Below are 24,980 nucleotides of genomic sequence, written 5' to 3' on the forward strand. Positions count from 1 at the left end.
TTTGTTCTCGCATCCATCACGTAGGCGTGGCTGCCCCTGTCGCTTATCAGGCATTGTAAGGGTGAAACAAATCAGTGTACACAGATGTATATCGGAGGTCAGGTACTGCCTCTTGGTCCTCTGACCCCTACCCGCCATTCCCCCTGTGCTGCTCGGGCTGAACGTTTCCCTGACTTCCCTGCCAGCCGGCTGCCATGAGGGTCTCCCCGGTGGGGTTGAAGGTGCAGGAGGGCAGGGGCCATTCCTCTCCTGGGGGTCCCCTGGGTGGTGGCGGCGGCGGTGGTGCAGGGTGACCACAGCTGTGGCAGCCTGGGCTGCGGTGGTGGCAGTGGCAGGGGATGCGGCCCCCTCTCCATGGTCCAGCAAAGGACGAGCAGTAAATGTCCGTGAAAAAGAACGAGTGACCAGCTGCAACTGTTTCCTGGTTGTCAGGGGCCCCCCGCAGGCACTCTGTTGTGTGAAGGCAAGTCTTTTTTTTTTTTTACATCTTTATTGGAGTATAATTGCTTTACAATGGTGCGTTAGTTTCTGCTTTATAACAAAGTGAATCAGTTATACATATACATATGTTCCCATATCTCTTCCCTCTTGCGCCTCCCTCCCTCCCACCCTCCCTATCCCACCCCTCCAGGCGGTCACAAAGCACCGAGCTGCTTTGACATTCTCATTTCAGTCTGTCGATTTTGAAAGACAGCCCCAGCCTCCCTACTGCCTCTCTGCTCTGGAGAGCATGCTGGGGAGTCTGGGAGCAGGGCAGCTGGGGGGACATCGTGGTTGAGCAGGGAGGCCGGGTCCGGGCCTGCTCCAGCGCATGCTGGTGAGCAGTGCGCGTCTGGCAGGGCGGGTGCCTGCTTTGATCTCTTTGGAGGTGTGGGGGGGTGGGGCTTGTTCCAGTCCGAGTCTCACTGTTTCTCGATGGTGGGCAGGTCATTTTCTGGGCCCCTTTTCCCCTGGGTGGACCTGGACCTGTCATTGCAGAGTTAATGAGGCTCATCTCTTGGACCTCCTAGGAGTCTCTGGCTGGTCTTTTTGGATCTCGTTAGGGTAGATGATAAGCTTTCTCCCCTAAAGGACATTTTAGGAAACTTTCACCCATTTTGTTTAGAGAAACTTCCAGAGACGAGTTGGGGGACCGGAAGAGTGAGACTCCTTCTCAGAACCAGCTGCATGATTTGTGGGGCCCCCTTGTTCAAACGTTATGAGGAAATTGGAGATAGAGACAGCGTTAAGCAGAATGTGGCCCCCGAGCCTGGCACAGTGTGGCTGCAGGGTCACTGCCCTCGCAGCTGGCCTTTCCTCTTGATTTTCTTCCTCTCTGATCTTCAGAAACCGCTGAGGCTTCCTTGTATGAAAAGAACGCCCTGCATCTGCTGCAGAGGGCTTCCACCTTATCCAGCGATTCTCATGACCGTGTGATGCTGCAAGTGTTGTGTTCCCAACTTACAGATGAGAACACTACGGCTGAGTGATTGTAACTCCCTGCCCTAGGTCAGGTAGCTAGTAAGGACAGAGCTCAGGCTGTGTCCATGGTTTGTGGCTCAAAGCCCAGGGACCTTTTCCTTAAATACGGCTCCTCATAACAGTGAGAAGGAAGCACCTGTTCATCTGGGCTGAGGATAAATCCAGTGGATGATGCAAGATTCCTGGGGATCTAACAGAAACTTCAGCCAAAATGCATGTTATTTGTTGCAGACCCATGGGTACGAACATGTACTTGATATTCTGTGGCTTCTAATATCTTTTCAGCAACAGGCTCATCAGCGAGGACCTGCCTGGAGGTTTGAAGAATCGCATGTCTCTAACCTAGGATCCCAGTCTCTATAAACGAATCTTATCATTGGGGGAGTTATCACAGCAAGGGGCACAGGATATTAGAGAAGAAGAAACCCTTGAGGGCAGTTCCTGAGACGACCATTTTCCACGCTATCTTGGAATAATTTATCAGTCTTTCCATCTGTGTGTTGCTAGCATCTCTGTCGTCCGAGTTAGACTCCACGCCGAGGTGATGGCTGTACACGTCCTGAGCATAATTTGTGCCAGGACTTGGTGGCGGGGCCAGGCTTCTCGCCCGGGTCGACAGCTGCCCCGGAGGAGGGTTGGTGGCCTGGCCAGGCCGGAGCTGTCAGATGGCCTTGGGCTGCCGCCGGGCCTCCCTGGGCTGCAGTTGTGCCGTCTACAGAGACCGGGCGCCAGAAGCTCACTAGGAGGATTCTTCTGAGGGTCAAGTGAGATAATGTTCTTGAAGTATCCAGCAGCCTTTCTCACAAGGCTCTGAGCAGCGCTGTGTGCACTGTCCAAGGTGCTGGGGATGCCGTGAGAAATCAGGAGTGTCACGTGCCAGATAGGTCCAGCCAGTGTGGTGGAAAGAGAGGAGCTTGTCAACAAAAGCCACCGAAAGATGTTGTTTGTCCACAGCTAAGAACACACGTGGGGGCCGTGCAATACAGTGTGCAGAGGGCCCGATACAGAGTGTGTTTCATAGCCTTCAGTGCTGTTCCTTCCTGTGGTTTCTGGGATAAAATATCGAGGAAGGGGCCCCACCGTGTGCTTTTGTTTGTTTGTTTGTTTGTTTGTTTTTGCAGTACGTGGGCCTCTCACTGCTTTGGCCTCTCCCGTTGCGGAGCACAGGCTCCGGACGCACAGGCTCAGCAGCCATGGCTCATGGGCCCAGCCGCTCCGCGGCATGTGGGATCCTCCTGGACCGGGGCATGAACCTGTGTCCCCTGCATCGGCAGGCGGACTCCCAACCACTGCGCCACCAGGGAAGCCCCCACCGTGTGCTTTGACACACTAAGGCTTAGGAAGGAGACGATCTATTCCTGTAATCGGGGATTTATCTTAGGGTTACCTTTAGTGACTAGGACTGTGCAAGTATAAACGATTCCTTTCAGAACCCCAGGAAAATGAATTTTGAAATGATGGTTATTTGACCGTGGTAGAGAAGACAAACAGTTCCTTCGTTATCAGGCATAGCAAGCTGTTAAAACAAATGACATTCTCATCGGCAGTGAGGAAGGGCTGGGGTGCTGGCCGCTGAGGCAGTGATGGGCTCAGTGATGCCGCTGAAGATGGGGGTGGGAGCACCGTGTCTCGGCAGAAGGACTTCTGTGACCCCTCCCTCCCGCAGAGGTTCTCAGCCTGAGGCTGGGTGAAGAGAGGTGGGTTTCTGGAGCCAACGGGGGGAGAGCAGCAGCCTGGGAGCAGCAGAGGCTTTGGGGCCAGGCACACGGGAGCTGGACTCGGCTGCCTCATTCATTAGGGCCATCGATGGTGGATGGTTCAGTGTTCCTTGTTGGCGAACGAGGGAGAAATGTGCTCTGCTGACTGCTTCACTGTACTGTCGAGAGGCTCAAATGGGTACCTGCTTGTGCAAAGCATCTTGAAAACTAACTCACCTGGTGGGCTCCTTCTTCATTGCATGCAGTTTCAGGGTGCCATAGGTTTGGTGCGACCTGTCTTAGTCTCTGTGCAGGGGACCTGGTGTGAAGTGTTTGGGAAAAATGGTGTCTTTATGAAAGCCTGTGAAAGCCGAATAATTCTAATCAGTAAATCTTAGTGTCTACTGTAGAAAAAAAACCCCTTTAATCACCACTGTCCAGTCTAGATACTTCTCTGAGTTCAAAGACCTGGGCTTGAATCCCTGCTGCCCCACTTACTGGCTGTCTGATTCCCAGCACATTTATTAACCTCTTTGGACCTTGAGTACCTGCCTTGTGACAGTGGGATTGTAATATCTACCTCACCAGGTCATTATGAGGAGTAAGAGACAGCCTTCCAAGGGCTGGACAGTACCTCCTGCCCAACACGTGTTACTTGGTTCTGAAGCCCCTTCCAGTTTGCCTAATGAAGAATCTTAAGGGGAGGAGAGGGCAATGGAGTGGGGATGGGGACTGTATTACTTTTCTTTTGTGTGTAACAGGTGACCACCAATTTACTGGCTTAAAGAACACAAGTTTATTTTCTCACTGTTACTGTCATGAGTCCAGCATGTGTTAGCTAGGTCCTCTGCTCAGAGTCTTGCAGGCTGAAATCCAGGTGTCAGGTGGGGCTGTGTTCTCATCTGGAGGCTCGACTGGGAAGGATCTGTTTCCAGGCTCCCTCAGGTTCTTCATCCATTCCTTGTGGTTGTAGGACTGACGTCTCTGTTCTTTTGCTGGCTGTCAGCCGGACCACTTTCAGCTCATAGCAGCCGTTCTTGGGTCCTGGCCACATGGCCTCCTCCGTACATCCTCTCATGCTTTGAATCTTTTCACTCAGGATGGGTATGTTCCCTTCCAAGGGCTCACCTGAGTAGGCCAGGCTCTCCTAGGATAATCTCCCATTGATTAAGTCAAAGCCTACGGCTTGGGGGCCTTCATCACATATGGAAGCCCCCTTCCCCTTTGTTATATAACATAGCCTATCGTCATCTCCACACTCAGGGGTAGAGGATGACACAGCATGTGGACCAGGGGCCGGGAGTCTTGGGGGTCATCTCAGAATTCTGCCTCCCATAGGTGTTGGACTGCAGCTGACCTGGGAGTGGACAGGGAGGAGAAGCCACTGTCTTCTCTCACAGACTTAGGGAGGGGAAAGAGAAACCACGCTATGTGCCACTTAAAATTGACTACAGTGCCATCTTCCTAAGTACCAGCCTCTGGGCCCGCAAAGGTCTGTGTGACGTATGGCTCTACACCAAGAATAGTGCTGTCTGGATTGATTCCAGTTTCGTGCAGCTGCGTTTGGCACTGAGGGAGGGAGGCATCAGTCACAAGGCATCCAAGTGGCAGGGATGATGTGCTTTGCATTGGAGAAAGGTAGCGGTAAAATAGCTTTAAACTGTGTATCTCAGGATGATCGCAATGCCCACTGCTTCACTGGAAAAAAAAATTGCCAGACAGTAATCTGAAACCATGTGAAACGTGCAGAAACACCAGCTAAAAGGTGGACTCTTCTGTGTGTGTGTATTTCTAGATTTCCAGTGGGTTCAAGGAGATGTGTGTGAAGTTCAGCTGATGGTATATAACCCAATGCCATTTGAACTCCGAGTTGAAAACATGGTATGTATCATGAATCATTTGACCCTTTTGGGCTAAACATCAACTTACCATTAAAATAAGTTTTTTACTTAATATTTCACGCATACTGCCTACAATCTATGTCTGTTTTTTGTGTTTTTTTTGCGGTACGCGGGCCTCTCACTGTTGTGGTCTCTCCCGTTGTGGAGCACAGGCTCTGGATGCGCAGGCTCAGCGGCCATGGCTAACAGGCCCAGCCGCTCCGTGGCATGTGGGATCCTCCCGGACCGGAGCACGAACCCGTGACCCCTACATCGGCAGGCGGACTCTCAACCACTGTGCCACCAGGGAAACCCTATGTCTGTTTTTAATATTTGTTTTGCCAAAGATTATAATCTTCTTGTGAGTGAAGACTACATCTTGACATTCCCATGTCTTTAGTGCTTGGTACGCAGTGAGATGTGTGAGTCAATGAACAAAGGCATCTCGGATTTGAACACACACAGAGCTTAGTTGATTGCATGTAAGATTTGAAATAATTATATTGAAATTTACATGAGATTAGCAAGGTTACAAACCCTGTATTGAGCCCACCACTCAATATCACTGTTACTACACTGCTACAAGGTGATAAGATGATCAAGGCCTAAGGGAAGAGCGAGCTCTTTATTCGGAAGAGAATAAACGGCTACACTGCTAATACGAAGTTTCCCTTGGGTTTGAAATCTGATGTTCTCTTTCTGTGTTTGTGTGTGGTGTTAGAGGCTCACTTTTTGCACTGCTGTCCATTGGAACTGCTCCCCTAATTCTGCAGTGAGCGGGAAGGAGATTCATATGGCTCACCAAGCTAGACCTAGTGTTTCCAGAGCGGAGCCCTCCGCCATTGGGTGGATTCCAGTCCTCAAGTCTTCTCTATGTTTACTATTGTATAGAACCACTTTGTAAGTTTTCGGCATTGTGTGAAGGATGGTGCTGAGCTGGGCGATGCCTTCCTTTGGGGTTTTATGACTCGTTTTCAGGGTGGGAGGTGGGCTGTCGGTACAGGTGTCCTGCTGAGGGCCCGTGCCATGCGTCAGGCCTGGCCCGTGCCGTGACCTTGGTCAGAGCCGTGGTGGGGTGCATGAGGGGCTGCAGGAGCCGCGTGGAGAGTTAGGGGAGGCCCCACTGAGGACACAGGGTGAGTGGGAGCTCAGAGGCAGACTGGGAGTTATTGAAGATGATGTTTAGGCCTCTGGCATGAGACACGGTTTTTCCCAAATCTGTTGGAGCTCTTAGAAATTCAGCTGAATATTAAGCTTACCACCCTGCGGTCACTCCAAGAATGACCTGTAGGGACGAGTGTTCCCTCCTCTCCGGTTGCACAAGAATGTGCCAACCTTAGGGTTTAGCTCTTGGTCAGGCCCTTTAGTGGCTTTCTGTCTCTTGGCCTAAACCAGGAATGATAGTTGTTTAGAGAATTTCCCCCAAAGTGGTTAAAGTAATGTTTGACTGCTATTCTTTCTTATACATATTTTTAGTCTTAAAAAGAAGCTTTCATTTACATCTGGCTGAAAAGTAATATGTGCTTTTTATAAAAAATGAGGAGGAACAAAGAATAAAATAAGTTACCACTAGGAGATAGCCCACAAATCATGTTCAGAATTTAAAAATTAAATGATGGAATATTTCAAGCATATGAAATGTTACAGGGAATAATAAGCCCTTGTATATCCACCATTCACATTTAGCAAATGCTCACAGTTGGCCGTATCTGCTTTAGCTATTTTAAAAAGAAATCAAATGCCAATATATTTTGCCTGGAGACAATAGCCGCCTAATTGGTTTCTCTGCTTCCATTCTTGGCCACTACATGTGTTTCACACATGGTTAGATCATTTCATGCTTTTGCTCAGACTCTGGGCGCAGGTGTGCTCATTGTTATTGGAGAGCCTTTGCTTCTGGGTACTTTCTGTCGACAGGGTTAGGAAAAGTCTGCATGCATGCACACATAGACACGTGCTTACACACGTACCTACATGCATACATCTGCACGTGTGTGTACATACATATACATGTGCCCTTAGACATGCATATACACAATACAAATACAGACTTCACACATTCTGACTTCACAGCCATCCCTCCAATTCTAGTCCGTCTCCGTAGGGTCCTTCTCGCCTTCCTCCATTCTACATCAGCGTCCTTCCCTCCAGTGTGAGAACCTGGGCTCACAGCAACATTAGCTTCTCATCTGCTGGCTGCTGGGATAGACCTAAAAGAGTTTCAGGATTGCTTCGACCATAGCACTGCAGAAAACAACCCCCCTGGGAAGAATCCAGGATCCCTCCTACATTTAGGTCTTCTTTAATGTATCTTAGCCATCTTCTGTAGATTTCAGCACGGGAATCTCACAGACCACTCATTAGACTTATTCCAAGATAGGGGATGTTTTTGGTCTCTTGTTAATGGTATTTGTAATATTATATTTTCTAATATGTTTTGTTTAGTGCTAGATTATAGAAATACTTTTGCTTTTTTAATACTGACTTTGTTACTTGGCTAAGTGCCCTTGTTCAGTTTTCCTCGTAGGTTCCACAGTTTTTGTGTGTGTGAATAATTGTTTTCATGCCGTTTCTTTCTTCTCTTGGCTGTTGTGCTGGATGGGGCCTCTGTTACAGTGTTGAGGAGAAGGTCCTGAGTGCGGAGAGGTCCTGCAATCACGGGGCAGCTCCTGGAGGCCAGGGAGCCTGTCTTGTTTGCCGTCAAGCATAGGGCCGGGTGCTTAGTGAGATGAACTGATAATTCACAGATGCACTGGTGGAAGGATATTAACTGATGATCTATTTCCACACTTCATGTTTTTCATTTTGTTTCTAAATAAAATATTTTATGTTTTCTTTTCATTTACATTCCAACTTGGTAAAACAAGAAAGCAGAACAAATATTAAAAATACATCAAGCGGGGCTAATATTAAAGATGGAATTGTTGTTCAAGCACCCACAGTGCTGTCCACTTTGAGATTGTTTTGTGTTCATCGCACTTTGAGGACATCTCTACAATTCCCTGTGGACTTTTATAAGAGCCGCTAATGAGGCTTTTCCTTCTGAGAGTCCCGGGGGTCTCCTGTGGGCGAGGCATGATGCTTGGGGGCCCATCGGGACCGACCAAGAGCGGTGGCTTTGGGATTGGGTTAGGGCCGTGCTCATTGCCGTCCTCTGTCACCTGCTCCAGGGGCTGCTCACAAGTGGAGTGGAGTTTGAATCTCTCCCCGCGGCGCTCTCCCTCCCGGCTGAGTCTGGTCTTTACCCAGTGACGCTTGTTGGGGTCCCGCAGACGACGGGGACGATTGCTGTGAATGGTAAGCAGGTTCGGGGGCTGCTGGCTCCTGTGCCGCCCGGCATTCCGGTCTTCGCCCGTTAACAGGTCACGGATGGATGGCGGTGCTTTGGGACACGCCACGAACCGTGTAGAGCGTGCGGGATGTGGAGGGCACCCCCCGCGCTCCTGTCTGTCTTCCCCGGAGCCTGCAAACACGCTCCAAGGTTCTCCCACTGCGGTTAAAACCCCCTGCCCCCCTGCACCCCGAGCCCACGATTTCCTCTCTCTGTGGCTTCATCTGCTGTCTCTCCTTCCGAGCAGACCTCTTCAGAGAGCTGTCTGGACACGCTGAATCCACGCTTCCACCTCTGTGCTGGTTCTCTAACCCACTGCATCGTGCACATCCAGCCGTCACCTCACAAAAACTGCTGTCACTGAGGTCACTGGCAATATTTTTCTGGCTAAATCTGGTGCCTACATTTCAGATTTTGTCCAACTCCGCTGCTCAGCAGCCTTGGGCACCGCTGCCCGCCTCCTTCCTGGGTGCGCTCACCTGGTCACCCTCGCGTCTCTGCTGCCTCTCCTGCCTGTCATTCTGGGGCAGTGTCTTCTGCAGGCACTTCTTCTTCAGCCCGACCCTTCAATCTGCACCCAACTCTGCCCTTCCCTTCTTCCCTCCTGCTTCCCCTTGCCTCTCCTCCCTTCCCCACCCCCTCCCGCCCTTCCTGTCTCCTCCCCTCCTTTCTCCACCTGCTGTCTCTCGGCAGTCCCATCAGAGTCATCGACTTTCCTGGCTTCAGGTCCCATCTCCATGCTGCTGATTCCCAGGGCCACGTCTCCTGTCCAGACCCCTTTCCTGGACCTGCACATCCAGCCGCTTCCCACCCATCTTCTTGGCTGCCTCGTGGGCACGTCACATACAGCATGTCCCAGCCGGAGCCCGTCACCTCATCCCCCAAGCTCCCCCTCCTGCCGTGGTCCTGTCCCAGTGAGGGCGTTGCCGTCTGGCCAGTTGCCCTGCCCGGGCACTGGGAGTCATCCTTCCCTGCTCCTGTCTCCTCCTCACTGCCCCCTACAACACTGACCGTGTCATCCGCACCCTTTCCACCTCCACAGCCGCTCTGGCCTGGCAGAACAGGACCCTCTTCTAGAGTTTGTCACAGAAGCATCAGGACTGGTGTTTCTGCCCTCACTCTTTCCATATTGCAGCCACGTGACCTTTCCACAGGGCAAGTCTGGTCATGTCATCTCTGGACTGGAAGTCTTAGCGCCTTCACCATGCGCTTTCCATCAGGGCTCCACGCCTTACCAGGGCTGTGGAGCCCTGTGTGACTGGGCCCTGCTCATCTCTGCCGGCTCATACGACTCCTGTCCCGGAAACACGCCGTGCTTTCCTTCTGTTGGTGTGCCTCCAGACTTGTGACCCTGGTGCTTCTCCAGTGCCTAGCGCAGCCTTCCCTTCCCCCTGGAGATCGTCCTCAGCTCCCCTCTGCTGGCTCGGGCCCCTCCTTCACGTCACTGATTGCGGTGGCTTGTTGGCCTTTTCCTTGCCAGCCTGGCTGTATCCTCACACCTGGCACGTAGTAGCTCTTAGCTATTTGGTGGCTGAAAGAACAAACATTCACTGGGAAAGGTGCTCGCTCTCTCGAGCAGAGAGGCAACAGCATCCTAGGTGAGGGTGTATTGCAGGCAGTGCTGAGATGGGCTGAGCCCTGGCTTGTGGGCAGTGGGGGAGGGGTGACCCAGAACGGGAGGTGGGCGGGGAAGGACTTCTCCTGACAAGTGACCCTGAGGTTTGAAGGCGAACTAGGGGTTATCCGAACGAGTGGGATGGAGAGTAAGGGGGATCCAGGCAGGAAGAACATCTGGTCCAGGCTCTTACCTACCTGGTGGTAAGAGAGAACAGGGTGCAGAGGGGGCTGGAGGGGGGCTCAGAATTAACTGGTCTAAGGCAGAGGGGTGTAGTGATGAGGCTGGGAAGGCAGACAGAGGGCCGACCCAGAGGGCCTCACAAGTCTTGCTGAGGGCAGTGTGGGCTGCTGCGTTATTTGAAGAGAGGAGAGATACGGTCTGACGGGCGGTTCAGAGCTGCTCCAGGCTGCTGCGTTGGAGAACGGGCTGCAGGCGGGCAGGACTGGGGAAAGGAGACCAACTAGGAAGCTCCAGCCATAGCCCAGGGAGAAGATGTCAGACATCGGACCCCAGCTGTGGCTGGGAATAGAGCAGAGGAGACAGATGAGAGAGGAAGTAGCCAGGACCAAAAGGCTTGATTCAGAGTGACACACGGCCGAGGACCAACACGTCCACGGATGAGTAGTGAAGCCTCGGTGACAAGAGGTCGCTGGGACAGACTAGTTGGTGTCCATTGTTTGGGGAGCCTTATGTGTGAAGTATCACTGGACATAACACACAGGATTGTCATCAGATTTTCAGTTTATTTGCAGTCACCTTCAGCAGTGGGTGAGAAAAGGAAAATGATTGATTTTAATTAAGAAACTGCAAACAAAGGTTGCCTCGTAGACAAAGCCACATCCTATCAGGTTTCATAGAAAGAACAGTATGACAGGGCATTGTGCCAGCTGTGGGTTTCTGGGGAGGAAAAGGTTCGCAAGTTAATTTAAAGGAGTCTTAGAAGGAACATACTTTAAAAAAAGGAAATGCGGGTGCTGTGAATTGGAGTTATTTTAAGTTGAGGGGCCAGTTGGAACTGGCGGAAGGTAAAGGGGAGCATTGATGAGGCTGTATCAGGTGCCAGCTTGCTTCTAGTTGAGTATGTAGCCACTTAATATGAATGCAGAAAAATTGTCACCCTAGGCATTTAGCCATCGAGTATTATTTGATTTTGTTACACAGTGAATGTTGTTTATAATAATTATCTCAGAATTTCAAAAGCCGTTTTAAAGCTTTGCTTAAACAGTTTCAAGTGCTTATCTAACCCATGGAGGGTTTTTTTTCCATGGAATTTTTGCTAATCTTACAGTGTAGTACTTGTACACATCGAGCAGATTTGCCATATCACGTAACAGCTATAAAAACAGTAACTGACTCTTGAACTTTCATCTCTCAACAGAAGATTTTGAATCATTTTTTTCAAATACTTATTAAGTTACATTATGTCCTGGAAAGGAATACAAGCTATCATTTTCATTTTAGAGATGGATAAATTTGAAAAGCAACTTGGTAAAGGGATGAGACACTAATTATTAAGCTCTGTGAGATCTATAGTTTATACACTGTCGCTTGGACGCAGCCAGCCTTGTGAAGTGGGCACGCAGGTGCTGCTTGCACCCTGGTCAAGGAAACTGAGGGTCTTGGGGTTGAGCGTGGGAGCTGTGGGCGAGCCTGGCAGGCGACGGGGCCTAAATCTCAACTCAGGTCGGAAAGGGACCCTGCGTTCCTGTCACCCCGGGGCTGCCTTGAGGCGTGGGTGTCTCATGAAGCCTTTTCAGGTGGTGAAGCTTTGCGTTTTGTCCCCAGGTTACCACACCACGGTCTTTGGTGTCTTTAGCGACTGTTTGCTGGACAATCTCCCGGGAATAAAGACCAGCGGCTCCACGGTGGAAGTCATCCCTGCTCTGCCCAGACTGCAGATCAGCACGTCTCTGCCCAGGTAGAGCACGCGCAGCACTGGGTCTGCTTGCTGACAAGAGGGGCACCTAGGAGTGCTGTTCGGTACACCTTCTGCAGGGGCCCCAAGAGTCTGAGTTAACCTGTGATCGTTACGACCAGAATAGAGGCGAAGGGTTTCTTCGAGTTAACCAGTAGGCCGTGTGCTCTGCTTGCAGCAGACTGGAATATAGTTGAAGTGTTTCTTACCAAGATCAGAACAAAATGTGAAATTAGGCTTTGGAGTTGTAATTTTGGTGAGAAACAGTTGAGGTTTTAGAGAACTTAAGAAAAAGTCTTATCTTCTAAAAAATAGTCTTTTTTTTTTTTTTTTTTTTTCCTTTAGCATTATAGGAAAGCATAAAGAAGAAAGGGAAACCTCAGAGTGAATTACTATTAATGCTTTCTGGTGTTTCCTTCCACTGTTTATCCATTAAAAAAATGTTTGAATAGTTGAGATCATACTACATTTTATATACTATCATAGATTACTTCTTGCATAAACGTATAACATTAGCTAAACATTTCTATTTTAATTGCTTAAAAAATTACATCATAAAGGTATCTCAGAATCTCATCACCATTCATTTCCTTGCTTTTGGAATTTGGGATTGTCTCAATTTTTGCTCATATGAATAATGCTTTAATGTTTATCCTTTGGGCTGTTTTTATAAAATATATCTTGGTATTTTCTGAAATGTTTCAAAAGCTCAGTCACTTACTTGATGGGCCCCTTCTCAGTGCCAGCCTCGTCTCATCCCAGCTCAGGGCTCTGATGGGTGGGACGCTGTGCTTTGGGACACTCAGCGCCTGTGTCCGGGCCAGGCCTGCGGCCAGGCTGCATGGTTCTCTGCTTTCTCCCTCCTTCTTTTCCCACCGTACCAGAGGGGCTGGCATCCTCTTTGCTTGAGAGGCAGAGTAATTTGTGCAGGCTCTGTTTTAGTTTTCCTAAACACCTTCTCTGCAAATTCAAATTGACTACAAACAGCTTTCACTTGAGAAGGAGAGAAGGACTGCCTGCTAAAATGTGGAAAGAAGTCATTTATAGTGAGGACGGGAGTCACTTTTCCTTCCTTGACAGAGAAAGTTTATTTCTTGACTCATGAACAACTTTACAGGTATAAAATGCAAAGGAATTCACGTTGATTCTTTATGCTGTTATTTTCAGAAAATGTGGTTTAGATGCGCTTTTTAACCCCACCTCCCGCACATGCACCTGCCTCGTTGTTGGCTGGCTTTCGTCCCCACTGTGCCTCTAGAGCCTTTTCCCTGTGGTCACCGGTCCCTCCTTGCCCGGAAGTGGGTTTGCTGCCTGTGGGTTGGGAAGGAGACACCAGGGTAATGAGCGTTGTGGATTGAGTGACAGTCAGTAGGACTCAGGCTGGAGCTTCAGACCAGGGCTGTAGTGCCGGAGCCTCAAGGGAGTGTCAGGCGAGGCTCGGGGCCTCTGGTCCAGGGCCCCAGCTGGCCAGTGCTGAGGACCCGCCAGCTGCCCTGGGTCCCGTCAGGAGTTGCCAGCGTTGCTCGTCGATTTTACCTGTGACGTGGAGGCTGTTGTATGTACTTTTCATTTTTCTTCATTTTCCTCCACTTCCCATGTTATCATTTGGAATGGTTCATTTAAGTTTTCTTCTTAAATCAGTGGATTTTCCCAGGCCATTTCTGAGCATGAGATTTAAAAAAATTTTCAAAGAGTGCAGCATGCTCACGGATCATTTGAATTAATTCATTGTTTCACTTTTGTCCTCACCATAATCCAATCATGAATAATTTTTTTTGCTTCACACATGCTTGAGAAAGTAAGGCCCAGTGAGAGCGATCACGTGGATGACAGGTCAGTGACCCAGGGCGCGTCTGCATGTAGACAGCGCTTATCATGTGGCAATTTGCCCTTGAGTTCCTGGACGCTGGGTGCTGATTCCATGTTAAAGCCAAGGCTCCCTAGTCCCTGTTTCTGAAATGTTTTAAGTGTGGTGATGTGAATAATTCTAAAATGCCATTGGTTTCCTTTGTTTTTTCTGTGTTTCTAAAATTTATTATAATTATTACTATTATTTTAGGTCTGCACATTCACTGCAGCCTTCCTCTGGTGATGAAATATCCACTAACGTGTCAGTCCAGCTTTACAACGGAGAAACTCAGCACCTTGTTGTGAAGCTGGAAAATATTGGGATGGAGCCACTGGAGAAACTGGAAGTCACCTCAAAACTTCTCACCACCAAAGGTAGGGAATTTAAGTAGGTTTGACCCCAGAAATGTTTATCTTTTTTATTTGCAGAAGAGACACATTAGATAACCAGCGTTCAGAAAGCCTAAAAATTTCTTCCAGTTTTTTTTTTTTTTTTTGGTACGCGGGCCTCTCACCGTTGTGGCCTCTCCCGTTGCGGAGCACGGGCTCCGGATGCGCAGGCTCAGCGGCCATGGCTCACGGGCCCAGCCGCTCCGCGGCATGTGGGATCTTCCCGGACCGGGGCACGAACCCACGTCCCCTGCATCGGCAGGCGGACTCTCAACCACTGTGCCACCAGGGAAGCCCTCTTGCACTTTTAATTTGACACCACTGTGAAATTTTTGTCCTAATCATGCGTGAAGAACACGCAAAGGAAGATAATGGAGCACGGGATGCACCTTCGTATCCCCTGTGCTCTTAACAATGATCAGATCTCGGGAAGCGTATCCTGGAATGAATGAATGAAGAGAAGCATTTGCAGGTTCAGAAGCATTACCATCTAGGATCCATCCATCCAGCCCAGTGTTTTCTGTGGGTTCAACACTTAGAGCCTGTGCACTCCCTCTTAAAGACAGATTCTGTTTCCTAGTGCTAAGGCACACGTAGCTTGGGTGTCATAAGACCTGTGTTAAACTTTGGCTTCACTGTTTACTTGCTCTTTGTCCTTCACATGCCTCAGCTTCCTCCTGGGTAAGCAGGGGAGGTGGTCCTTACCATGAAAAGTTGTTCCAAGAATTAAGTGAGGCAGCATGCGGCAGAGGACCTGGTCTGCTCGTGGTTAGTGAATGGTACTGATCAAAGGGGGGATATATTGTGTGTGTGTGTGGGGGGGAGGGCATCGAGAGTAGTAAGTGGAAGTAAAATCAGGTCATTTAATAAAGGTAGAGAAATTATACTGTCTGGGGAGAGCAAGCTGGTGGGATTTCGGGGTGTTTACATGCCTTTGACATAGGAGCGAGGTGAGCCCGGCATCCAGTGGGAGCTTGGGCGCACCTGGGCGCTGCTGGGGACGCTGCTGTCCCGGGGCTCCTGGCACTGGTGGGCCGAGGCCACCATCTCCGTGAGGGTCTCCAGGATCGGATGCTGGGCCATGGGGCCACAGGCATTCGGCTTCAGAACTACTTTTCCAAAGTCCATTTACACAGTCATCGTGTGAGAGTGACGGCTGCCCCAAGTCCCCTCTGCCCTGTGGCATCGTAGTCATTTTATCCACGTCAGGGAGGTGGGGTGTAATGCTCTAACACCAGGGTTTAATTTGTATTTCCCTGATGACCAGTGAAGTTGAACACCTTTCACATGGTTTTGGATACTCAGGTCCTTTGTCGTACCAGCGCTTTGTCCTTTTTTTCCCGGTGGGTGTTCTGCCTTCTCTCTGTCTCTTGTTTCTCTCTGTCTCTGTGTGTCTGTCTCTCTCGCTGTCTCTGTCTGCCCCTCTCTCCTGACTTGCAGGGTGTCTTTGATCCTGAGTGTAAGTTCTTTGCTGGAACTGTGTGGTGTGAATATCCCCTCCTACTCTACCCGCTGCCTTTACACTCTCTCAGCCATGTCCTTGGATAAACAGAAGTTCTTCATTTTAGTATGGTTCACCTAATCATTCTTTTCTTTTATGGTCATTGCGTTTTGTGTCTCTGAGTCTTTCGGGAATTTTGATGATCCTACCTTAATCGCATCCTTTCTTCCCTTTCTCTCCTATTTTCAGGAGCAAACACATATGGATTAGGTAGAAAATGCCTCCCTGACATGAAATACCTTCATCTGGTATTCCGAAGTTAATTAAGTGGTTAAAGGGGTTGGTTGATGTTTGAACAAGCGAGCATTGAATGACAGAAAATTGCAGAGTACATAATGGTAAAAATTTTCACATCTCCTGTGATTTACCTTGCCTTCACAGCTTAGCAACTGGAAAATATCTCTTCCTTTTCTCAAATAAACCCAAATGGTAACCACGTGTCCATTATTCATTACAAACTTGCTTCTTCCTTCCGAAGCACAGCTCCTCAGGGTTCTCCTTTGGAAACCCCTGCTGTCCCTGCGCCGCAGGCCCCGGATCCCTGGCCTCTGCCCCAAGCTTCAGCCTCAGCCTCAGCCACCTCTCCCCTTAAACTCTCGTCACGTTGACCGTTAGGAGATAGTTTCAGTTTCCTGGATGTTCGTGCTGTCTCTCTAAACTTGAGGATAAACCATCTCCTCCCACTAGGAGCCGACTTGCTAACTTCTGTTCCTGCCTTTGCCTCCTCTTCTGCAGTTAACGTATCCTGGGGTTTCTGCTTCGTGGTCACTCTGGGAAGCCTTCCTAGACTGGGTGACTGGGGCCCCCCTTTGTCGTCTCAGAGGCCCGGGTGACTTCTGAGGAGCCCCTTTCGTTCCGAGTTGTCATTGCTTGTGGTCTGGTCTCCCTCCAGCCAGGTGCAAGTCTCTCAAAGGCAGCGAGTGCGTTCCCCTGCCTTTGGTGTTCTTACGCTTTTGAACTCTTGTGGAACTTATTCTTCGTATCAGCCATTCCCTCCCTCTCGAACCTTTCATTATAAAAATATTCAAACATACAGAAGAGCGGAGAGAATTTTACAGCGAACACTGCAAACCCACCGTCTAGGTTCTATAATGTTTGGCTATCCAGCCTCCTATCCATCCATTGATCCATCTTGTTTTTTTTGCGTCGTTCAAAATAAGTTGTAGATTTCTGTGCATTTTACCCATTAATACTTTAGCATGCATATCATTAATTAGACTTCAAGTTTGTTTACTTTTCTTTGGTAAAATGTATATGGGGTGAAATACACAAACCTTAAGTTACCATTTGATAAGTTTTGACAAGTACGTGTGTCTCACCCAAACTCTTATCAAGATATATCACAGACCATTCTCATCACCTCAGAAAATCCTCTCATGGCCCTTTCCAGCCAATCCCTGCCCAACCTGAGAGGTGGCCACTCTCCGTATTTACCTGGTCAGCCCTTGCTCATCGTTTACTGGCAGCGATGTGGGAGGTTGGAAACGCTCATGGGAACCAGGCAGAATCCCTGGAGAAGCCTCCGGGGCTGGGTCCTTCCAACACTGTCAGCAGTCACCTTCTCGCCCAGCTCTCAGTTTAGCCTCTTCGAGGGCAGGGGGTCAAGTATTATTACCCTCACTCTATGGATAGGGAAGGTGAAGGCCGAAGAGGTTAAATGACGTATCTGGGATCACAGCTGGTTCCATCTTGTGTAGCACGGGCTGGCCATTCAAAACACGTTTGCAAGTGAGAAATTAAAGCTGTCATTCTTTTTTAATTCTCATCCCGAGCTGCCATACATTTACGTGTGGAATTAAAGTAATGAAAATAAACCATCTGCTTCCAAAATATACAAAGGGAATAATTCCTGTCACTTATATTCTACAGTACCAAAAAGCTGTCAGTATCAATAAATGATGTACTATGAATGTGAAGACGGGAAACTGTCTTAAACCGGGAACACGAGTGAGCTCCTTGTGAAGCTCTTCCACAGGGAATTAAACGCTCCCTCCTCCGGGGTCCGTGTTATTTTCTTTGTAGCGCTGTTGAGGTTATTTTATGTCTCAGCAGTAATAATAACTTTTACTTTCTAGCACTCACCACGTACCAGCTGAGTGGTACTTCAGGTAGTTTTTTCTCATTAGGTAAAAACGACACCTGTAAGAGGCCTTTCTGGGGGTAGGGGTGGTCTGTTTACCTCACTGCTGCAGCACCGGGGCCCGGGAACTAAGAACAGTGCTCGTCACAGAGGAGGTGCTGAGTGAACCCGGTGCGAGTTCCCACCACACAGGTTGTTGCGCGGCTGGCGCGTTAATGCAGGACACAGGAGCGCTGAGGACGACCCTGAGCATGAAGTGCCCACGTCTTGCCTGCTCCGAGGGTGCTGACTGCTCTCGGTGTGTTCTGCCTGCAGGTGGTCTGCGTGCGCGGGGCCTTGGCCGCGCGGGAGGCCTGCTTGTGAGCCCCACGTCTTCTCCTCCTCTTCCTGCCGCCCGTCAGGGGCCCTCACAGGTCTCTGGTCACGCCCTCACTCCCCTCTGATTGACCCCCTTTTCTTCAGATAAAGAAAAGTTTCCTGTTGTGTGGTTTTTTTTAAAATGATGTTTGCTGTGGGTTTGTCATATATGGCCTTTATTATGTTGAGGTAGGTTCCCTCTATGCCCACTTTCTGGAGAGTTTTTATCATAAACCGGTGTTGAATTTTGTCAAAAGCTTTTTCTGCATCTGTTGAGATGATCATATGCTTTTTATTCTTCAGTTTGTTAATATGGTGTATCACATTGATCGGTTTGCGTATATTGAAGAATCCTTGCATCCCTGGGATAAATCCCACTTGATCATGGTGTATGATCCTTTTAATGTGCTGTTGGATTCTGTTTGCTAGTATTTTGTTGAGGATTTTTGCGTCTATATTTATCAGTGATATTGGTCTGTAATTTTCTTTTTTTGTAGCACCTTTTTCTGGTTTTGGTATCAGGGTGATGGTGGCCTCATACAATGAGTTTGGGACTGTTTCTTCCTCTGCAATTTTTTGGAAGGGTTTGAGAAAGATGGGGGTTAGCTCTTCTCTAAATGTTTGATAGAATTCACCTGTGAAGCCATCTGGTCCTGGACTTTTGTTTGTTGGAAGATTTTTTTTTTTTTTGCCGTACGCGGGCGTCTCACTGCTGTGGCCTCTCCCGTTGCGGAGCACAGGCTTCGGACGCGCAGGCTCAGCGGCCATGACTCACGGGCCCAGCCGCTCCATGGCATGTGGGATCTTCCCAGACCGGGACACGAACCCGTATCCCCTGCATCGGCAGGTGGACTCTCAGCCACTGTGCCACCAGGGAAGCCCCTGTTGGAAGATTTTTAATCACAGTTTCAATTTCATTACTTGTGGTCCGTCTGTTCATATTTTCTGTTTCTTCCTGGTTCAGTCTTGGAAGGTTATACCTTTCTAAGAATTTGTCCATCCCAGGTTGTCCATTTTATTGGCATAGAGTTCCTTGTAGTAGTCTCTTAGGATGCTTTGTATTTCTGCGGTGTCTGTTTTAACTTCTCCTTTTTCATTTCTAATTTTATTGATTTGGGTTCTCTCCCTCTTTTTCTTGATGAGTCTGGCTAATGGTTTATCAATTTTGTTTATCTTCTCAAAGAACCAGCTTTTTGTTTTATTGATCTTTGCTATTGTTTTCTTTGTTTCTGTTTCATTTATTTCTGCTCTGATCTTTATGATTTCTTTCCTTCTGCTAACTTTGGGTTTTGTTTGTTCTTCTTTCTCTAGTTCCTTTAGGTGTAAGGTTAGATTGTTTATTTGAGACTTTTCTTGTTTCCTGAGGTAGGCTTGTATTGCTATAAACTTTCCTCTTAGAACTGCTTTTGCTGCATCCCATAGGTTTTGGATTGTCGTGTTTTCATTGTCATTTGTCTCTAGGTATTTTCTGGTTTCCTCTCTGGTTTCTTCAGTGATCTCTTGGTTATTTAGTAACATATTGTTTAGCTGCCATGTGTTTGTGATTTTTACGTTTTTTTCCCTGTAATTCGTTTCTAATCTCATAGCATTGAGGTCAGAAAAGATGCTTGATATGATTTCAATTTTCTTAAATTTACTGAGGCTTGATTTGTGACCCAAGATGTGATCTATCCTGGAGAATGTTCTGTGCACACTTGAGAAGCAAGTGTAATCTGCTGTTTTCGGATGGAATATCCTATAAATATCAATTAAATCTATCTGGTCTATTGTGTCATTTAAAGCTTATGTTTCCTTAGTAATTTTCTGTTTGGGTGATCTGTCCATTGGTGTAAGTGAGGTGTCAAAGTCCCCCACTATTATTGTGTTACTGTCAATTTCCTCTTTTATAGCTGTTAGCAGTTGCCTTATGTATTGAGGTGCTCCTATGTTGGGTGCATATATTTTTATAATTGTTATATCTTCTTCTTGGATTGATCCCTTGATCATTATGTAGTGTCCTTCCTTGTCTCTTGTAATATTCTTTATTTTAAAGTCTATTTTATCTGATATGAGAATTGCTACCCCAGGTTTCTTTTGATTTCCATTTGCATGGAATATCTTTTTCCATCCCCTCACGTCCAGTTTGTATGTGTCCCTAGGTCTGAAGTGGGTCTCTTGTAGACAGCATATATATGGGTCTTGTTTTTGTATCCATTCAGCAAGCCTGTGTCTTTTGGTTGGAACATGTAGTCCATTCACGTTTAAGGTAATTACTGATATGTATGTTCCTATGACCATTTCCTTAATTGTTTTGGGTTTGTTTTCATAGGTCCTTTTCTTCTCTTGTGTTTCCCACATAGAGAAGTTCCTTTAGCATTTGTTGTAGAGCTGGTTTGGTGGTGCTGAATTCTCTTAGCTTTTGCTTGTCTGTAAAGCTTTTGCTTTCTCCATCGAATCTGAATGAGATCTTTGCCGGGTACAGTAATCTTGGTTGTAGGTTCTTCAGTTTCATCACTTTAAATATGTCATGCCACTCCCTTCTGCCTTGTAGAGTTTCTGCTGAGAAATCAGCTGTTAACCTTATGGGAGTTCCCTTGTATGTTATTTGTTGTTTTTCCCTTGCTGCTTTCAATAATTTTTCTTTGTCTTTAATTTTTGCCAATTTGATTACTGTGTGTCTCAGTGTGTTCCTCCTTGGGTTCATCCTGTATGGGGCTCTCTGAGTTCCTGGACTTGGGTGGCTATTTCCTTTCCCATGTTAGGGAAATGTTCGATGATAATCTCTTCAGATATTTTCTTGGGTCCTTTCTCTCTCTCTTCTCCTTCTGGGACCCCTATAATGCGAATGTTGTTACGTTTAATGTTGTCCCAGAGGTCTCTTAAGCTGTCTTCATTTCTTTTCATTCATAGCAGTGAATTCCACCATTCTGTCTTCCAGGTCACCTATCCGTTCTTTAGCTTCAGTTATTCTGCTATTGATTTCCTTCTAGTGTATTTTTCATTTCCGTTATTGTATTGTTCATCTCTTTGTTTGTTCTTTAATTCTTCTAGGTCTTTGTTAAACATTTCTTGCATCTTCTCAATCTTTGCCTCCATTCTTTTTCTGAGGTCCTGGATCATCTTCACTATCATTATTCTGAATTCTTTTTCTGGAAGGTTGCCTATCTCCACTTCGTTTGGTTGTTTTTCTGGGGTTTTATCTTGTTCCTTCGTCTGGTACATAGCCCTCTGCCTTTTCATCTTGTCTATCTTTCTGTGAATGTGGTTTTTGTTCCACAGGCTGCAGGATTGTAGTTCTTCTTACTTCTGCTGTCTGCCCTCTGGTGGATGAGGCTGTCTCCCTGTTGTGTTTTTCTCCTCCATCTTCCTTGCTTTCCTGTCTTGTTCTAATCCCTGTTCTTACAGACTCACGGAGTGAAGTAAGTCAGAAAAAGAAAAACAAATACCGTATGCTAACACATATATGTGGAATAATAATAATAAAAAAGGTTCTGAAGAACCTAGGGGCAGGACAGGAATAGAGACGCAGATGTAGAGAATGGACTTGAGGACCTGGGGAGGGGGAAGGGGAAGCTGGGATGAAGTGAGAGAGTGGCGTGGACATATATATACTACCAAATGTAAAATAGATAGCCAGTGGGAAGCAGCCGCATAGCACAGGGAGATCAGCTCGGTGCTTTGTGACCACCTAGAGGAGTGGGGTAGGGAGGGTGGGAGGGAGACATAAGAGGGAGGAGATATGGGGATATATGTATATGTATAGCTGATTCACTTTGTTATACAGCAGAAATTAACACACCATTGTAAAGCAATTATACTCCAATAAAGATGTTAAAAAAAAAGAAAACAAATCCTTTTGCATTTGCAGTATATGGGATCAGGGACACTTAAGAGACACACAGACCTTTGTGGGCCTCTCAGGGGTCTGAACTGCCGTCTGGGCACTTATGGGGCACGTGTGTTCCCCCATCACAAGCTCCTGACCTGGAGCTGAGCATTTACAATCCACCCATCAGGACAGGGATCACCCGCCCATGTCATGGAGTGATTCTAATTTCAGTCTGTTTGTGAGCACGTCTCTATTTGTAGGTTTTCAAAGAGCCAAACTTCTGCCTTTACTTAAGTAGTCATAAATTTTATTATAATTAAGCCCAAATTGAGATGCATTTATTGTATTTGCTTTTCAACAAATCTTCTGAGATACCCGTGAGTGTGTGTACAAACACAAATATACACATGCCTGTGTACATAAATACATATACACATCCCTTAATTTCTTTATACTTACAGCTTAATTTTTTGACAAAAAGCAACGGCTCCATGTGGGTATAATGAACAGCTCATAAGTGTTTTGACTGAGGTGCCGTTCCCTGCTGCTCCCTGCTTTCATCAGCATTGCGGCAAAGTCTCTGCAATTAGAAGCACAAATGAAAGGTCCTCAGATGTTGAAGGTCAGCAGCAGTAATGACTCCTCTGGTAGTGTCAGTGTCACATAACCAGTATGACTTGACTGCATGAAACTAAACTCTAGCATTCAAATAATGACTATTATTTCTGAAACAGAATTCCACAGGGGGGAAAATTAGTGACATATGCTACTCTCTTGGTTTATGTTTATCTTGTTATTCCTGATAGCTTATCATTATATAGGATTTTGAAAAGCCCCTCTGGACTTTCCATTTTGTAGCACAGTAATGAAGGAAAGAACCAGAAAGGCCCGCTTTTGAGGCGTAAAAACATATTAAATCCGACAATGAAGCTATTCGGCTTTCTGTCCTGCTGCAGCTGGAGGAGAGTCCGTGCGCTGTGAATTCCTCTAAATACCTTAGTTGTTTGGCCGCAGAAGGTGAATAAGCTGTTCCCCACGGGTGGACTTGCCTGTTGTCTGAATGTGTCACTCTTAAGCCACGGAACTTAACACAGAAATAAGCAGTGCAGCTTAGCGCCCTTTCTGAGTATACCCTAAGCTCGGAGGCAGTGGGTTACTGAACACAGGGCTTTGAACCTTATTTAGCTACTGGCCTTTTCTGGGGCTGGGGGCAGGGGTTGGGTGGCAGTTTTCAGGTCTCTTCTTGAGCTGTGCCATTTGCCTGCGCACGTAGCGGGAGCAGCCAGCGCGGTTCCACGCGGCTCGCGTGCTGCCCTTGACCCTTTCCTGTTGCTCTGCTGTTCCCTCTGTCAGGGCAGGTGGTAGCACGGCCTCTCTTCAGCCGGTGACTTGAGAGATGGGTTTTGGAGTCGGATGGGTTTGGCTCCCAGCCCCTTGTTGTTAGTGACCCCTGCGTGGCTGCCCTGAGCAGGCCGCTGAGTGCTTGTGGGTTAGCGTTGCAGCCTGGGCACCCCTGGCCCAGCCCTGCTCTCATCTGGTGATTCCAGAAGGACTGGTAGTGCCTCTGGGGTGCCCAGCACAGTGCCTGGCACGTGGTGGGTGATGGGTACCTGCTAAGTTCCCTTCCCTTTAAGTGGGGAAATGAGCTGCTGCTTCTGCTTCCTGATAGCTGCACAGGGGGAGTGTCTGTGGGGCTGGGAAGCCAGCACTCAGCGTGGGCGGGGCCGACTTGAAATACACAAACTCACGCTGCGCCTGAGGCAGGCAGGTGCCTGGGTCCACGTTTCCTGGGTTCATCTCTCCTTGAGCTGTTCAGAAGCCATCTTAGCTTTCTCTTTGCTCTCAACTTTTTCCTGGAATGGTGAAATTTAACGATCCCCCAGATGAGCAAGGGTGTTCTGGCATTAAACCCTGCTCATCCCACAGCGAACGAGAGCAGAAGAGGTGAGATGGTGAGAAGCAGTCTGGGAGGCCGTGGGCAGCTCTGACAGTGGGGAGCTTGCTGGCTCCTCTGTCCCTGGCCACCCAGGGGAACCTGTTGGCTGATTGATTCTCAGGACCCAAGGGGCTCGCTAAGGAGCCCGCTGAAGGCCCATGAAGGAGTTAACAGTAAGAGTTACCCTCCCTGCCAAGTTTTCTAGTCTTTTTTCGAGTTGCTTGTGTTATGGCATTTTTATGTAATTCTTAAACACACACACACACACACACACACACACAAACACTTTGTGGCAATACAGGGCAAAACCTAAAAAATAAATCTCGTAAAAAAGCGGTCTTTTTCCTTCTTAGCATGGTCAAAGCGTACAAGTGTCTTGGGGAAAAAAGACTCAGTTTCTTCAGTGTCTCCTGCAGTGTTCATGCCACACCCCGCCTGCACGTTTGGGTGAGGACAGAAGCAGAGGAGAGCTGGGAGGAGGTGGCAGCGCCGCACGGGGTTGGTGGGCCAGGCACTCCCGGCAGAGGGGGCAGCACGTGTGGGTGGTAGTAGGGGCACAGCGGGTGAACGTGGGGAAGGGGAGGAGGAAAGGCAGGGGTGAACCCGGACTGTTCTTCCCAAGGCATTTCAGTCCTGTCAGGACCCACGTATGATGGTGCAGCAGGAGATGCGCTGAGAGCCCTCACCTAGTTTCTGCCCGTCCATGGGAACAGAACTGAATGAGAGCCCGGGTCTTGGCGCCTGGGTTTCAGAAGTGGCCCAATAGAAGCTTTGGGAGGGGGGCCTTTGCGGGGCCTCAGTATCTTGGCCGGTATTGCCATTTCACAGAAAGGTTGGCCAGAGCTGCTGTGGCAGGTGGAGAGGCTGTTTAAAGAAGTTAGCACGCACTGCTATAGTCCTGGGGCTTTGGGGTCCGGGCTTCCAGCAGGCAGGGCCCGAACGGTTTTCTGCCCTGGCTTCATGTCGCCTGGTATGTCATATACCCTTCTATCCCAAATTAATCTGTGGGACTGAAAAATAAAGACAAAGAATGTATTAACCTGGTTCACACATACTGATAGAATGTGAGTTACTGGGTCACCGAGAGGGCTTTGGTGCCATTAGTGCTTTGGGAGGGAAGGCAGTAACTTCCGTTGTGGAGTCGGATGCTGGCAAAGT

General features: G+C 48.2%; 1 protein-coding gene across 3 annotated transcripts in view; it reads left to right on the forward strand.

The window, feature by feature from the left end:
• The window catches only part of TRAPPC9 (trafficking protein particle complex subunit 9), a 510,030-nt gene that overhangs the window by 119,522 nt on the left and 365,528 nt on the right, over positions 1–24,980 (forward strand). For 2 of the 3 annotated variants that reach the window (XM_089898678.1, XM_089898679.1), the window contains 4 exons: positions 4,954–5,039; positions 8,209–8,335; positions 11,773–11,905; positions 13,962–14,125. In XM_089898678.1, coding sequence (XP_089754804.1) covers positions 4,954–5,039; positions 8,209–8,335; positions 11,773–11,905; positions 13,962–14,125 — 510 coding nt within the window. The remainder of the gene's footprint in view (positions 1–4,953; positions 5,040–8,208; positions 8,336–11,772; positions 11,906–13,961; positions 14,126–24,980) is intronic. The other variant, XM_089898680.1, reaches the window with a different exon arrangement.

This window comes from Delphinapterus leucas, chromosome 17 (genome assembly GCF_059928025.1).
Source record: "Delphinapterus leucas isolate spDelLeu-1000000601 "Yukka" chromosome 17, BTC_Dleu_Yukka2, whole genome shotgun sequence".
Classification (NCBI taxonomy): domain Eukaryota; kingdom Metazoa; phylum Chordata; class Mammalia; order Artiodactyla; family Monodontidae; genus Delphinapterus; species Delphinapterus leucas.